The sequence below is a fragment of the Xiphias gladius genome, chromosome 8 (assembly GCF_016859285.1).
Source record: "Xiphias gladius isolate SHS-SW01 ecotype Sanya breed wild chromosome 8, ASM1685928v1, whole genome shotgun sequence".
Classification (NCBI taxonomy): Eukaryota; Metazoa; Chordata; class Actinopteri; order Istiophoriformes; family Xiphiidae; genus Xiphias; species Xiphias gladius.
In genome coordinates this window covers 1,094,817-1,112,931 of record NC_053407.1, presented here as the reverse complement: position 1 = coordinate 1,112,931, position 18,115 = coordinate 1,094,817, and the positions used below count along the sequence as shown (strand labels likewise).

The window sequence follows — 18,115 nt, the reverse complement described above, 5'->3', positions numbered from 1 at the left end:
AACTGTTTGTTTGGTAGCAAGTAGCTCCAATGAAAACAATGAGGTTGATTACCCTGGGTAACCTGGGCATACTTCTGGAAAGAGATGTTGCCGCTACATTTTTAAATGTAATTTTTCAATACTTTGAGCAACATTAACACAATCTCATTCACTTTTATTGGATGGAGACAGAAATCTCAGAGACGGACATTTCAAAGAAAACTATTACAACCTACATGGCTCGATACCACTTTTGGCAAGCGTTAAAATATGTTTATAGCTGAACAATACAGTCAGTGTGATTTGGTTATTGTTTAGTGCAGCCACTGACAGGACTATAGCTCTGGCGAGGTTACTGCAACAGATATTTAAACTCACTGTAAACTCTAGCTTCAGTAAGGAGTTAATATGTAACGCTGTTGGTCATGCGCTCAAACCAGCAAGACAAAGGAGTCAAAACAAAGACAGAGCAGCAGCAGCAATGAGAAAGAATGAATGAGAGAGAGTTGGAACCACAGCCTGTGAATACCATGCCAGCTATGTGGGGCATGTGGCAACACACACACACACACACACACACACACACACACACACACACACACACACACACACACACACACACACACACATGCATGCATCAAGAGGCAGTGCGGGGGTCTTAACAGATTAGTGCAGGGGGGGGGGGTCTCCATGAGAGCACCAACACACTCTGTGTAAGTTCTGTCCATGTGTACATGCTCAGACTGGCTGTCTGGCAATTCTGGTAGAGTCCAGATGGACCGATTCACCTCGGGGTGATATAAAAAAAAGTTTTACTATCATCGTACTGCGCATTTTGTTGATGGTATTACTACAACGCATATTAGGGACACCTGAGTTGACATTATGCTGCACTGTGTGTCTGTGTGTTAGTCATGTTTAATGCCCGTGAGATTTGGTATGATGGAGGGAAAACACAAAACCTACACAGCAGATCACCTCACAATTCAGGAAGAAAACGCAGCAAAGAATCAAAAAGTAGTGGGACGATGTTAAGATGTCACATTCAACAACCTTCCTGAACCAGACGACATTCTCATTTTAGAGGGTTTATCCCTCTCCCTCTCTCTGTCTGTCCACTGACAAACAAGAGAATCGTGAAATCCCGCATGAACAGGCATGGTAGTGTAAGTTCAATTAAACATCTGTAATTTATGAAGGCATTCCAACTCACAAATTTTAAACATAAAAACATCCTTTAATTATCTAAACAGCACTTCAGCTTTTGAAACCACGTTTTGAAAGCAGACTATTTTCGGTTTGTTTTTTTTTAAATTTTTTGTTTAATCCTAACACAGTACACTTGGTTTAAGATATTCACATCATTAATCATGATCACTGATAGGGCGTCGCTTTTTCCTTCACACAGTCTGTCAAATTAACAAACCATTGGACAAAGGAATGAGACTGAGGAATGAGCAAAAAATGATTCCTACTTCTGTCCCCTGTGTGTGTGTGTCTGTAAATGAGCATGGTCATTTCTACAGACGTGTGGGAGTGTGCCAGACAGCCGTGTTGACTTCATTAGTCTCCAGTTAATCTCTCAGCATGTGGCACTGAATGTAGCCTCACACACAGGCACAGGCAATTTACACACACACACGTAAGTTTGCGCAGCTATCCTTGTTAGGGCATTGCATTGATTTCCTTTCGTTGTGGACAGCACACAGCCTAATCCTAACCTTAACCTAATCTAAATTCAAACTTTACCCTAACCAGGACCTCAGAGATGACGTTCTCCTTCATTAGGACTTTGCTTTGGTACCCATGAGGACTACTGGTGCCGTCAAGGTTGGTGTTTATACCGGAGAAAGTCCCAAAGAGGTAACTAAAACATACACACACACACACACACACACACACACACACACACACGGTAGGATCCATTTGATTACCTGGAACGGGCTCATTTTCTGCTCTGATTAGACCAGTATACTCGGGCAATATTTGGAACACACATACACACTGACTGTCTTCAGCTGTTCCTGTGTGTGTGTGAGTGTTAAGAGCTGGGAGTCGCTGTGACACGTGGCTGCCAATAAAATCCTCCCAACACATCAGTGACTTTGGTGACAGCTGTGTCAGCTGACACCACTACTCGACCTGCTGACACACACACACACACACACACACACACACACACACACACACACACACACACACACACACACACACACACACACACACACACACACACACACAGTTGTGTCCCCATGATTAAGAGGACATTACATTGTCTTACATTCATCTTCTGGAGACTTCCTCTAACCTTAACAATAACTACAATAACAATAACAATAACAATACTACCTGCCTAACCCTAACCTAAACCTAACCTATTAAAATCGTGATATCTTAACAATTAATATCTGAATTTAGGGTCCATTAATGAGCTTTTGCTGACCTTTATCATTGACCTAGACTCAAAATCAAGGAGGTCATCCATATAAGAGACCGTCTTTTAACAGAGACAGGTGTTACCATGTTCCCCAGTATACGGCACAACTACCTGTTATCATGTGGCCAAAGTTCAAAGTACAAGTCATGATGACTGAGCCAGGTCCACGACAACTGAGCAATCCCAATATGCTGATGAAGACGGTGAGGTGCATTTGAAAGCTCTGGTAAAAAATATCAAATGCTCCTTGAGTTAAGATTTTTTTAAATCAAAATCCTTCTTCCAAGGTCAAAAATCAACTTTAACACCAAATTAATCAGATTGTGTAAAGGAATGTTCTTTTAATTTGTGCACACACATTTTTAATTGGAGGGTACAGTATGAATTGCAAATCCGGGTGCACAAAGCAAAACCAAATTTACTCCTGACACGTGCCAGGCTCTGGGCACATCAGTCACCTGTTTGTAAAAAACAAAAATCCACTTGAACATTGGTCCGAAACTCTTTGTGTATTGTTGAACCAATATGGAAGTCAGTCCGGAATTCCCCTCAAACTATCCTTGTTACCACCTGTGTTGGTCTGTGGAGGGTGTGTCTGATGTTTACAGGAAAGTCTGGAAAGACAAACTAATTGCTGTGTGCTGCTTTCTCTCTGAACGGCGTTACAAAGAGGCATCTGCTGTGTAAAGCCGAGCTGGAGCCTTCCTCAGCAGCTGAGACTCTGCAGCTGTAGCTCCCTCTGCCTCTCTGCTCAGTTCCTCCATCATACTCTCTCCATGTTGAAACAAACACTGCAGTTTTCATCACTCTTCAATTACTACTTATCCATGTGTGTATATGTGGATGAGTGGATGAAAGAGAGAGAGTGTATGGAGTCTTCTCTCAGCAGGAATGGCTTATCTTGTAATGACTAACTGGCAATAGTGAAGTGTGTGATTATGTGTGTTTGTGTGCGTCCTTTTAGTTTTTTCTGTGTTTGTATAGAGAGGGAGGTAGGGGGAGGTAAGTGAGCATAAGAGCAACTCATTACAATGAAGGGCATTGGCAAGGTAAATACATAAAGCATGTGACGCACGCACACATTTTGCTCTTGCACTGACAATGAAAGGTCCTGTACTAAATATAAGTGTGACTAAAATGTTAGCCCAGTTCCTAGCCACTTGTCCTTGACCTTGATGGAAAACATCATCAAGTCAAGGAAAGATTTAAAGGACCATTCATAAATTATTCATATATTTTTGTCTCATGGTGACACGATGCAGACCTTTCAAATTTATCCACACACAAAAACTAATCATGACAATACTTTCAGACGCCTCCACCCTCTCCGTGTCTCTTAGCTCCAAGCCCAATGGTTCCTACTAATGGTGTGAATTGTAAAAAACAGTGCACAGATATATAGTTTGATATTTAAAGAATGCGCAGTAGCTTACTAAAACAGCTGGCTACTATAAATTTTATCCAACGTTACTCAAACAGGAGGATATAATGCATTCGTTGGGGACTTCTTTCAGAGGTGGATTCGTCCACATTTGGTGCTCTACTGAGTATTTGAAACAGAAGTATGGTGTACACCCATCAGCCGACACATTAAAACCAGTTACCAGTGTTAATGTTGTGACTGATCAGTGTATGTGGGACTGAGTCAGAATAAACAAGTGTGGCTCACTGATTTGTTTTTGATAGTTTTTGGAAACAATGGAGCTCTATGGCTCAGAGGAACAAGATATATCGGTCTTTGATACAAACACAATACTTGTTAGGGTCAATTCATTGTTAGTTTGGGTGTTTTCATGAGATTTGTTGACAATAAGAAAAATATAAAATATGGAAAAAAATTGGGGAAAAATAACAAGGGGCTGGTTTTCATGATTTGGTCCGATAATTAAAGGAAATCTTAATGCTACAGTACATAATGATATACAGTTTTCTTCCAACTCTGTGTCAGCAGTTGGTGTTTTTCTCTTTGCTGTTTCAACATGACAATTCCCTTTGGTTAAGCGCAGGTCCTTCAATGGTTTTCCCAGTTTAGTGTGGTCGAACTTGACTGGCCTGCACAGAGTGTTGACCTCAGCCCCATACAACACCTAATGGACCTCACTGATGCTCTGAATGGGAGCAAATCTCTGCAGCCAGGTTCCAAAATCTGGTGGACAGTCTGAAACCAGTAGATTGGAGGCTGTTTTAGCAGCACATTAATGCCTATGGTCCTGGAATTACACATTTAACTATCAAATCTGGCTGGAATGTTGGTCACACCACACCAAAATACACCAATAAGCCAAAACATTAAAACCGGTAACTGGTTTAAATGTTGTGGTTGGTCAGAGTAAATAGAGACTAATGGCTTCTTAGAAGGAAGGAAAACACATTTACACATCTAAAAGGCTAGAGCATACTTTGGAAAATGGTCCACAGTAATGTAAAGTGCCTGTGATTTGTAAAGAGTGTGTACAGACACTGGTACATGTAAAGGTTCGTGTAGCTGTATCCTGCCTCTCTGTCAGTTTACAATGAATCTGCTGTGATACTATCTGACACACAGAATATTTCCTCAAATAGAGACCTCCCTCTGTTATCTCACTGCAAATACTGCAGTGACACTGCATAGGTAAACACAGACTAACCTCCGGGACACGACTCCTTGCCTGCGTCTCTCTCCCTGCTGAACTCCTGGCTACATGTAGTTCCAGGGTATGACTTCACTGTTACATGTAACTCCCTTCAGAGTTAATTAAGATGACACTTATTAGAGTTAAATGAATATGGAACAATATCCAGCTTGTACAAACAAGACCAAGAGTTCTGCACCACCATTGGCTGCTACAGGCTGCAATATTCATTATATCCTACGGGATGAAAATTTGGGAGAAATAAACTAGTGATTTTTGTATTCTTAGACCCCTAGGAGAACTGGGGCTGAAACTAAGATGGTTTTGTCAGGAGGGCAGTGAACTGCCCTCTAAAGGGTTTGTCCTCCAAGAAGAATGAATGAACTCAGGAGATATCATAGCATTGCATCATGGAATATCTTGTATGGGCTACAAATGGAAACATTGGTGAAAGGCTGGTGCTAGTGGAAAGGCCAAAATCAATACGGATCATTAAAATTTGTTGGTAATTTGATTTTGAGATAGGCCGCTTCAAATTTATGCTTCTGACTTACTCTCACAGTTGGTAATGAACATACAGCAGTAGGAGTAGCTACCTGTGTGATAGCTGCAAATTCTACTTACTGTGGTATGTTTACTATCTCTTGCAACAACAATATTTCGCCTTTATCATTCTTCCCGTACTTTGGCCATGGTATGGCACACTGTAGATGTGCTGTGGTGTCCCCCGCTGCTACGGACATATATGTATTGAGACCATGGCCTCGCGGGAGGGGATAACTGTGTTGATGCTGTCCACTGCCTAGCAGCAGAGCCGACCCCTGATGGTCTCATGCCTCAAACGTGCCATTTCTCGCAGGAAACAAGATGTAACTTTTTGCATTTTTAAGTGTTTTTAGGGATGCACTGGTATGATTGGTAAATCGGTATCTGCCCCAATAGTTACCTTATTAGGTGGATTAGGCATTGGTCATGAGGTGAACATTCCACAATAAATGTAGTTTCTTTGTCAATGTTGTTACAAAATGTATGCATTGATTACATCACGGCACCTCAATGACTCGGTTTTACTGCCACGGCAGTCCCTGGCTTCATGTTACCCTACCTTAAAATGATTCTAACGAGTTCCACGCAGTGAGGTTTAAAGATTTTAAATTTCTGGAAAAGATACAGCACTTGCATTATGAGGCATCGGTATCAGCAGATACCCTGAGCTGACGTGCTTGAATCAGTATCAGGAGAGAAAAAGTTGGATTGTCGAGTCCTTAGTATCGATATCGGCCTCACTGTTTGCGTACCAGTTTCCCTGCTGCTGTATTGGAGCTGCCCTTGCAGTGTTAAATTCTTACCTATGCAAACCAAATATTTCCTGCTGTTGCTGTTTCTTACTAAAGGTTTTATATCCTATGAAAAAAAAGCATTTGTGCACCCATTACAAGATCTAAATGCAGTTGCGCATTGCATGTCCCAGTCGTATGGAAAACAGCCATAAGAAAACCAGCATCTCTTCCCACTTTCATACTGTATGTAGCTGTTCCAAAAAAAAAAAAAACTTACAATGTGGCTTTTTTAGTTTGATGGATGATGCATTGTCTGACCTTGTTCTGAAGGACAACACGTCCACCTCTAGTGTCCCATGATGCTGTTGGAGAGGTTTTTTCCCCCACAAAAACAGTTTGGAGAGAAACACTGAACTTTTCTGGTAGGTCAGGACACAATACAAGATTACGACTGAATCTATCATGGAGCATCTCACCAGTTGCTACATTTCAGATCCTGCATATCAATTTATTATGAAGCAGTTAGAGGCAGACAGAGGACCACAAATGAGGTTATGTGTTAAGAAGCAGGGGAGCAGCTGGACCCAACATCACCACCATCACTAATACACGCACACACACACACACACACACACACACACACACACACACACACACACACACACACACACACACACACACACACAACACTCACTCATTCATTCACAGTGGTGCTTACACATATGGCTCACTGCACCGCAAACCTGGAGGGGCTTCCCCAGAGTACACGCATGCACACACACACACACACACACACACACACACACACACACACACACACACACACACACACACACACACACACACACACACACACACACACACTCACACACACACACAAAGACTCAGAATCACAGACACTACACAAGCCTGTCACCTGCTGGAGCAGTAAAGTGCTTACTCACCCAACCACAAGATCAGAGCTGAATTATTAATAATCTTATTATTTCACCGGTCCTCCTCCGCAAAGGCGCACGTTCACACAATGACACGCATGCACACACACGCACACACACAGCCTACATTTCACTCTGTCAGCATTTCTGTCTGTCCTTTCCTTCTCTGTCTTTTCTGTATCTCACTATTCCTCTGTCTCTCTTCTTTCTCATGAAATGGAACTGTTCAGCAGTTTGTTTCAGGCACTGTGATGTGCAGTGTGAAGACATTAAGGTAAAAGCTGCTCTGAGATTCTATCTGAGGGACAATCATTGTTGTTTGGTTTGTTAGGAATTGCCCCTTTTATTTTGCTTTTCTTAATTTTTCTCACCACCACTGACAATACAGTATTCTGATTGGCTGGCGATTGGTGTACTTCACACATAAGCCCTTTGCAGCTATTCACCTCTTTACATAAATCTGATGGCAATTTCACATGACAATCTCACGTCTGAATAAGTACCTGATTCACTTTTACTTAAGAGTTATAAAAGCAGTCGAGGTTGGACCCAGGAACATTTCTGCACCACCTTCAAGTCTGAGCTGAATGCTGTCAGAGTAACATAAAAGAAGCAGCAGCGCAAAAATACACAGAGGGAATTGAAATGCATGTCGTTTGCATGATTAAGATCAGTGTCATAAATTTATTACATGCATTTTCAAGATTCATTCATGCCAACTGCCTGGATGAATAAATGAATATCCAGCAAAAAGGTCAAGAAAGGCTACAGCATGTGAGCAAATAGGAACTAAGGAAGAGCACCAACTTAACGTCTTTCCACTCTGTACTGGTGGTCTGATCTCACAAAATAAGGAGTGGAACTATCTGTGATAAATTATGAACCTGATGAGAATATTTACTAGGAGGTTCATAAGTGACTAGGTGGGGACGAGTGTCTCTCACACTCACAACGGTCATAATTAAGACCTCAGCGACAAAAAGAGTTTTCAGCCCATGGAAAAGAAAAGAAAATCTTTTTTCTTTAAACCATTACACTTCTCACCGCTGTCATACCACTTCCTCTCATGCACCAGGTATCAAATATTGCAGGCATGAGTTTCCTTCCATAGTGGGCCTGTCATTTCTGAATAAAGCCCTCAGGAATATCAATGTAAAAAAACCTAGTGTATGTCTGAATGACAAAAAGCCATTACTTTAACAGCTTGATAAAACCTGTGATGTTATTTATTTCCTGTCTGACCAGGGCTACGCTGTAGTTCCTGTCAGCAGATTAACCAGCTCTCTACAGCACTGTGTAATGTAGAGCTTCCACACTTCATAAATTGTAGTGAACACTCTGAAACTGTCCCATCAAAGTGTGAAAACTGACCTGGAACTGGAGCCCCGGGATGAAAAATATGTCAGTTTAGAGTTCGCTGCACTATAAGGATGACTGACCACACCTGTGTAATTCTGTGGTGCACTAGAGCAGATAATACTGACTGGCTGGTCAGTATCTGCAAACCTTATCACACAGCACAAAGGACAACCTTGGATTTTTGACACATATACACCAGCAGTGACAATAGCAGGAAGTGTGTATGTGTGTTTGTGTGTGCATGATACAAAAACATCCACAGCTCAGGTCAGGAGATTTTTAAACTGACATCAACAATATATCCTCTCTCTAGTTCTCTTTTTCGCCTTCATTCCCTTTCTTCTTTCCTCCCTTTTTTCCTTTATATAATTTGCCCATTTAATGCTTTCCTTCTGGGTGCCTTGCTTTCATCCTGTCCTCCTTTCCATCTATCCAATAATACTTCTCTACAGAATCGGTTCCTTGCTTCCATCCCTACTTCGTTGTACTTCCTTCTTTCCTTCCTTCTCTTACCTTAGCTATACCTTACCTTGCCCAGTGGCTTGTTGCTGCTCTCCCAGTTCCTCTTATCCAGAGAGGGGGGCACCTGGTACACATCCTGCCCAGCTCCTGTACTGCTGGCTGGGGCTGCTCCCTGCCCTGGCCCTGTGGCTAAAGAGGGGGGCACCTGGTAGATGTCCTGCCCCGGCAGCTGGTACTGTCTCTGGGCTAGAGCTGGTGCCTTGCTGGGGGGTCCTGGCTGGGACTGTGGAATTGGTCCACCTGGGCCAGAGGGGACCTGGTACAGACTTTGGGGACTTGGTTTGGGGCTGTGGGAGGGGGGCATCATGTAGACAGAGTCAGGGTTGGGCTGTGCGGGGCTGGGGGTAGAGTAGGCCGGGTGCATGGACGTGTACTGAGCTGTGGGTAGGGGCTTGTTGGCGAACACAGAGGAGGACGTAGCAATGGCAGCAGATGACGGAGCAGGCGTTGGTTTGGTGTAAGCGCTTAGAGGTGGGAGGGGTCGCTGCACCTGGGAGACGGGACAGGAAGCGGCTGGATCTGGCGTGGAAAGCGCAGCCTGTTGCTGTTGCTTGCTATCGTACATGCCGACCAGGATCTTGAGACGGTTGCCGGGGACAATGCCTTGGCGACCGTGGAGGGAGCAGAGCCACCAGCCATCCAGTCCCTGCGTGTCACGCTCCAACACCGTCATGATGTCACCCTTGCGGAAGGACAGCTCATCCGGAGACTCGGCCACGTTGTCATACAACGCCTTGGCCAACACGTTCTGTAGAGGAAGCAAAGATGGAAATATAAATATACTGTACAGACTCGACTTGGTTTATGTTCCTATCTACTGCTAAATGTAGCTTTAACAAAACAGAGCAACAGGAAAACATGTCAGTCCATGTACAAAAGTGCAGGAAGAACAAACAGCGTATTGTTTGGTTCACAGCTGTCTATTCAAAGTTTTCAGTCTGTACTGTTAAAATGTAAATACCTGTTGTGGGGACACGTGCGTATTAGCTTTTGTTCATCCCTGTGCTGGTAGATGCTATGAATGACATGGTCAGAATTTAAAATCAGCAAATAAATCAAAATTTGTGAACATGACGTCCATTACTGATGGTTGATTTAAGAATGGTGGAAGATGGATAGGAACCATTAATCTGATGGTTTTCCAATTTATCAGCAATATGAGAAAGTAGCTTTAAATGTATCCGCTGCAGCCTACAGAGGCCTAGAAATTTTAAAATCCTGGACTACCATGTTTTGTGAAAATCCATAAATGCTTTGAAGTGCAGTGGATGGATGATTGCTTCACTGAGGCTTCCCCCAAACCATATTAGGATTTTCTGTCTCCTGTAACTTATAAAGGTAGTCTTGAGTGTTATCTCGGTATTAAAACTAAATCCAAGCTTCAATAGTTCCCTTGAGAAACCTAGGGCTGACGACACAAAAGACCATGATTTTTTTTTTCTTTTACAGTTTACAAAAGATACGCACCATCACACCAGTGTGTGAGGATGACTAACTTTGTCATGTGTCTTGTGCGATACTCATATATAGAGTATTTACTGTACACTACTTGTTATATTGTACTGTTTTTGCAGTAGGTATTGGAGGGATGAATTGGTCAGGAAAATATATACTATTGTACAACATATATTAGCTCATCACAGTTATGTGTGATACCGTACGTAACAAGAAATTGCAGAGCAGAACTGGCAAGGATGTTTGGGGTAGTTTAGAATCCAAGTCATTTTACACTTGAAAACGTACTCCTCAGAACATATCTTGAAAAATGTTATCTAAAATGTTTGGTCATTATTTGTTGATGAAAATATATCGGAGGACGCGTCATCATGAGATTTTTAAACCCTTAAAGTCAGACCGGAAATCAATGTACTCTATCATTTTGAGCAGGAAATTATGCAGTGTGTCCTCCAAACCACACCAATAAATAGGTTGTTTGTAACTCCTAAAACAACACATGCAAACATTTTCTGATCTGCCATCTTTATTGTTAAGGTTTGGTTCGGTTTAGGGAAAAAACTACTTGGTCAGGGTTAGGGAAATACTGTGGTTATAGTTAAAAGAAACCAACAATGTCTGTTGATAGAAAATGGGATGTCATAGTCACGTGCTCTGTTGTCTCTTTTTTTAAGATTTAATACTGCAGGTCTTCCTGGAGCAGCCTCACCACCATCAACACCTGTGCTGTGGGCTATGGGGAGAGCGTCTGTCCTTACATGTGAGAAAAGCCGAAAGATCCCAACCACAACTGTGCACGTAATTGGAATGGCAGCTTCAGCACTTAGCAATATTACAGTTCACTTTCATAAATGACATGCCGTTTCATGTGATTTACCATGCAGCCAGGGAAAAGTACAAGGACATTGAACTGCTGTTACTGTTTGATCATGGATAAAGTCTGGGGTTGAATCTGGACAAACCAACATAAAAGTATAAATAAAGTTGATAGTTCTAAAAGCGTGTGTTTATTTATTTAAACGGCATCTGATCTGTAGTTTTCTAACATTAAGGGGACAGTTTGGAGATCATATTGCATTAGATTTGAAGTTTTGCACACATTATCACCAGTCATTGCCCACACACCAACGGCAAACACACGTACAGTACACACAGCAGCAGTACACTCATAGTAAGGGCAACAGGTTTAATATGCTACATGATGGGCATGGTAATATTCAATAATAGAATCAGAAAATATCGTTAAATGGCAGTTTCAATGCAAAAAAAATGTCCCTATCATGTTTTCCAAACTCCATTTTGGTTGAATCCTGCCACCAGACAGACACACACAAACATACACACGCACAAGCACACACACACATGCACACACACGCACAAGCACACACACACATGCACACACACACACACACACACACACACACACACACACACTCTATCTGTGTTGATACCCAGCATTCACACAGAAACACCTCTGCTCCGTCTCTCTGGAGCTCTTTGAAACTAAACCAATATTTGTCGTCCACGTCTGACCTCAGCCTACTCTCCTCCCTCCGTGTCTGAGTCCCACCCCAGCTATCACAGACTGGTACAGCCTGTACTGGCCCCATGCCAGCACCACACACACACACACACACATACACCCATGCACACCAACCCAAGCACAAAGCACTGCCCGTCTAAATGAGGCCACGTAATTGGCTTCCAGATTTATAGCTGGACATTTCTTTCACCGCACTGAAGGCCGAGAATGAGCCAGAGAGAGACACTCGACCCTAATATATTCACTTCACCAAATGCATTAATTTGCTGTGTTAACATGCACAGAGAGTTCCCTTTTAAAGAAAGAAAATACATTCCAGACACTCCTCCACAATTACATGATATATTGTGATGCAAAGTTAGATTTCTCTTCTAGGTAACCACTCTTACTTTGGCTCTGCTTTCACATTCATCTGCATTCATCTCTGTGTTCACTTCAAACATCAGTTTTGACACGCGTGTACCAGCAGGACTTTGTGAGATCACAACTAGTTTGGAGCCAATCAGTATGTCCGGTATGTAACTGACAGTGTGATGTGGGAATTCGAAGCCTCCAAAACACAAACACAGAGAACAGACCTTCCAGTGAAGTAGGATATCTCGTGTCCAGCAGTTTAAGTTTTGAAATTAGCAATATTTGCATGCTTGTAGATACTGAATTTTTCAGTGAGGGAGTAGAAGATAGAATTTACACAATATAAAAAGAATTATTAACAAGTTGATTTAACTTTTTTGTTAAAAAACAAAAAAACAACACAATTTATTATTCAAAAAAGTGTAATTTATATATCTTAAAACATCACTGGAGGGTATCTTTAAGGGTTTACTACATTTCCCAGAGGGCTAGTCACCAACCCCTAAACACTAAGGTGTGTCTCTGTGGGACCACCACCTTATTTAAAAACCCACACGTTATAGCTGCGTGTTGTAACTAATGGATCTCTGCCAATGTGACTTTTGAAATATGGTGCAAAATGAAGGCAAACATCACATCATCTGGTTTAGACAGATACACTGGATAAAATGAGACACTGTGATATACAGCCAGTTGTCTCACAGCTCAGGGGATGCAGAGCAGGAAACTCAGGACACATTTTACAGATGTTTGCCCTCAGCTACCTGAAGCGCGTTGGTCATGTGGGAAGAACATCTGCTTAAAGAGCAGCAGAACAACAGCTGATAATCTTGTTTATGCTGATCTGCAGTGATGAAGACGTGAACTCCACGGCGTGTAAGGACACCGTGACATCACTGTTGGCTGGCGTTACAGATACAACAGAGCATATTTGTGTCCATGTTCAACCGAGGGCAACAGGCTTGAAAATTTCGACCAAAGAGGTGAAGCACTTCTTTTCGGGCTGCTGTTAATAAACATTTATTTTTTATAATTTAAAGCGTGATGTTGATCAAATTCCCCAAAGACAGCAAACCATGGTTTGCTCTTTTCTTGTATAAGGAGAGAGTCACAAAACTCCTTTAAAAATGTCACAGTTGAATTTTTCCTTGCTTAAAGCCAACGTTCAATGCCAGTTGAAACACTCTCTCCTACCTATTCTTAACCGTAAGTAACTTCTGAAAAAGTCAGCATTAAAAGTTTTCTGAAGTTTAATATATTTCAAGACATATTAATCTGGAAAATTTAATTTTCTCCTGCTTGCTATTCACCACCATCTCTTAGCTATAAAGCATTAATATTTCTTCGTGCTGAAACATCTTTTTTCTCTTTGTCCCAGCATGTTGCTTGGTCTTCTGTGATTGTTTATAATATATATATGATATATATATATAATCTTTATATATATAATATATATAATCTATATATATATATATACATACATATGCTATAATATATATTATATATAATAATGTGGCGTTGGGATCTACACCACATTATTATATATGAGCCAGCTAATTCCATAATGTTGAAACACTTTCTGCTGTCTTTTTTCTTGCCATTCTGTAAGAGTCCTTATACACAATTACAATCCAGCATTGTCGGTAACTATCAGGAGCATCAGCCAGGACAGATAACTGGTAGGATCATCATTTGTTTCCTATATCAAATATCAACAACAGCAGCAGCTAGGTTAGGTGAGTGATACACACTCACTCCTTCACACATCCAGATTCACCGTGTGTGCCTGATCTCTTTCTCTGTCTTATTCTCCCTCTGGGTCTCTCTGGTATCAGTGAGTGTGTATAGTACGTGCACACACTCCAGAGCTGCTGCCCACCAGCCCTGTTTCTTGTGTGAGTGCCGAGTGGATGATGAATGCACTTCTCTGTCTGTCCTCTTTTTTTTTCTCTCACCAAGTCTTTACAGAGAAATGAACACAGCTACTGAGGCCAGACCGGGGTCACTCTCTCTCTCACACACACACACACACAAGCACACACACACAAGCACACACACACACACACACACACACACACACACACACACACACACACACACACACACACACACACACACACACACACAGACACACACAGGAGGAGGGAGGATTACACCGACACAAGGTAATAGAATTTTATTATCTGAAAACATGGACATGGATGTGTTTGAACACGTAACATAGGAAATCTACCTCTTTAGTCCATTGCAGTTTCCAGAGAAACAGGAAGTGAACTGAGGATGATTCACACATCCTCCTGATTGGACGTTGAGTCAGTGACTTGACCCTCGGGTCTAAAATCCCCCTGAATAGGTTCTCATGCTCTCTCTGTTTCCGTCTCTTTGTGAATTCCAGTTGGGTTGTCCAATCAAGCATGCAGCCCAATTTTAGATTTTTAGTTAGTTGCTCCCCTAATGCAGTTTACATAAAAATGACTTGGTTTCATAGTACACATTATCTTTCTTTGTCTCATTCCTTTTATGGCAGTCTCTCGTGGTGGGTATTGAACAGGACTGAACCAATTGAGGGAAATACTGAATTGTGTTTTTTCTGACCTAAATTTTAAATGTGATAATGTCTCATAGAGAGATGGAGAAGAGAAAATGAAGTAGTAGGTGATAACTGCTTGTTCTTGAGGTGGAACTTGTTATTTTGAAAAATGTCAACGCACAAGTAATAAAAATTTAACAATAAAGCCCACATTTATTTCATTAAGATAAAGTAGTAATAAGTGGCATCTGAAACATTTTTTTAGGCGCCAACGCTGACAGCTGTGCACTGTAGCTGCTTGAGCTAACGTTATGTTATGTTAGCTCCTCAGACTGCTTCACAGCTCTGATTTCTGGGTTCCTCATTCAGAGCTTTTACTGTGACAAGCTTAAAAAAAAATCGAATTGTCTGCGATGACGCTGAACTTGGACATTCCAACTACAGTTCAGTATCTAGCAGCTGTCAGTCATTCACTCAACAACTGCCGAGCTGTTCATTTGCAGTTTGGCTAACTCACAGAACTGACATTAATTAGTTGGTGGCAACAATTTTTCTGGCAACAGTCACTAAATTTGATTGTTGCTCTGTAAATCGTTTGTACAGGTTGTTAAGATATTAATAATGGTAGGATGAAAACTGCATTCTTTCAAATTGCAATTTTGATGTAAAGATGATAAAATTACTGTTTAGTGAATTTTATTAATTGCTAATTTTATTATTATGGTAGTATTTCAAAACTAACAACAAATGAAAGGTAGCATTGAATGTCTGGTAATAATAATTATAAATATTATTTAATATTTATAATTTTGCCTATTTTTGATTGCATTTTATTTAAACTGTGTTGTTGTACAGCTGGATTTTGGCTTCTTTTTCTTAAATGAACAAATAGAGAAAAACAGGTTTATATCTCTTGAAGCAAGGTATTGAGAAAACTCCATTATCATATTGGCACTAATACTGAAAATTTTAAAAGATAGCCAGCCAAGCAATTTCTTATTCTTCCAAGCAGTTTTTTTCTACAGCAGTATGTGTGTCAACATCAAACCTGCGGTGTGTTGGATCTGAATGTGTTGCAACAAACAGAGGAGACTGAGAGAGAGAGAGAGAGAGAGAGAGAGGGAGTTGAGCAGAAATGTAAAAACATGACGTTTACATTTGCTTCCCTCTTCTTGGTGCTCAGGTCTTGTACCTCCCTTCAAAGTAAAGCCTGTTCTCGATACTCTTGCTAAATATTTCTGAGGCAACTGACTAAATCCCACTGCTGAATGACTGAACAACAATGCTGAAACAAAGGTTTGGCTGATTTACTGGTGAACAGAAATGGTTTTCTGCCAAAATAAAAGGCTCCAGATGCAGTTTCTTTCAAAGGTATTCTAAACATGTTCACACTGCTGACTGTTGCTGAACAGCGGCTGTCCAGTGAAACAGCAGTATGGTCAGTGTCAGGCCGCGACATATTACTGGAGCCAGGATGTGCCTTTGTGAGTATAAGGTATAATTTGGTTGACAAAAAAGATATCAGCTGGACTCCTGTCCAGCATCAAAAACCAGAGTTTTTTTATTCTTAACAGTAGATCGATGAATCAAGAATCATTCAGTTTTGATTTTTTGGATTCACAGGCTGTCTCACCATGAAAAGAATTAAGGATTGGGCTCTGATTAGTGTTCTGCAACCCGAAAGAAATAATTATTACATAGTAGGTTCCCTCGGTTCCAGTATCCAAGCCCCAACCCAGAACTTAAGTCAGGCCAGTACCAATTAATATTCAGTCTAAACAGGTCAGGCAGGAACCTGACAGTTGGGTTTGGGTAGGTTTTTCATTGATTCATTTCGGATCAGGTCCAAAATTTTAGATCCAGGAAAAACCACTTCAGTTTTCCTTCTTCAAGCATCAACACAAGGCAAAGCTGCATACTAAGTGTGTGTATGTGTGTGTGTGTGTGTATTTAAATTAAATATGGGAGTCACTTTCAGGTTTTAATTGTGGTCTGAAATGTGTAGTCACAAATGTCTTCCATTTAGGGTCACAGCCCATGTACAAAGGAGAACACAAGACAACACATTTTCTCCTGATGAAGATACAAGCAGAAAAGCTTCCAGAGCATCCAAAACGAAAGTCACAAGAAAGGTCAGGGTCCCGCCAAAGCAGAGACAGTTTTTTCTGGACCAAAATGCCTGACGGACCAACAGACCAATAAAGAGTAAGTCAGTCAAAAAGGTGTACAAAGTATCCGTTATCAAGGTTTGAAAATGTACTACTATGCACTTGGTCAAATTTAAAGGAACTGTATTGTGACAGCAAATATTAGTTAAGCTCTTTGAGGGCTCAAACCACAGTTTCAACCTTTAAAACTCCCAGTCAGCTGTGTGTAGCCATGGCTGGAAGCCTTCAAACATCCTTGTCGGTTAATCAGCGTGAGAAAGCCATCAAGTAGACACTTGTACATCCACTCTACAGAGGCAGTCTGGGAGTGTGGAGAAATGAGAACACAGTGGGAGCTAATCACATTACCCAGACCTCTCGGGATAAATCCCAGCAGCCACAGGCCCCAACAATGTGATGCTACCAAGGCAACCATTGCCAGGACGACCAGCTGCAGCCGAGCGATGCCAAAACTTCAATGAGACTCGTCAGGGAGACGACGGATGAAAGAGAGCAGACAACTGACAAAAGAGAGGCTAAAGAGGAACAGAGGAGTTTAAAGGGCTGAAGGTTAAGTGACACACTGGGCATCTGATTTTAAATGCTTAAAATCCCACTGAAGATCTTCCAAAGCAGCACATTCTATTAAAATTGTTGCATTCTTGTGTTTGTAATTTGACCTTTTTGTCAACTTGCAAATTCTGTGAGCAGAGCATGGTTTACGGAGTTCAAGAGGAAGACTTCTCTGCCTTGTTTGCCTTAGTGACAACAAGCACATACTTTAATCAACTCGTCATTTATAGTGGCTTTATGCAAAACATCTTAATACACTATGTATGCAAATAACAAGAAGCATAAACTATGTCTCCAGGAGAAATGCAGAAATGCTCTAAACCCTCTAATACTATCAAGATCTGAATAGCAAAACTGAATTTTGGTAAACCACAACACTTCTAATAATT

At 41.3% G+C, this 18,115-nt stretch overlaps 1 protein-coding gene and 1 long non-coding RNA gene across 6 annotated transcripts in view; one reads left to right on the top strand and one right to left on the bottom strand.

The window, feature by feature from the left end:
• bcar1 (BCAR1 scaffold protein, Cas family member) overlaps window positions 1-18,115 on the bottom strand; it is a 93,898-nt gene that overhangs the window by 16,881 nt on the left and 58,902 nt on the right. For all 5 annotated transcript variants that reach the window (XM_040132684.1, XM_040132683.1, XM_040132688.1 and 2 more), the window contains one exon: window positions 9,132-9,872. In XM_040132684.1, coding sequence (XP_039988618.1) covers window positions 9,132-9,872 — 741 coding nt within the window. The remainder of the gene's footprint in view (window positions 1-9,131; window positions 9,873-18,115) is intronic.
• Window positions 1,570-11,457, top strand: LOC120793058. The gene is made up of 3 exons (XR_005707933.1): window positions 1,570-1,621; window positions 1,738-1,842; window positions 11,254-11,457. It is a non-coding gene; the product is annotated as an uncharacterized LOC120793058 (long non-coding RNA).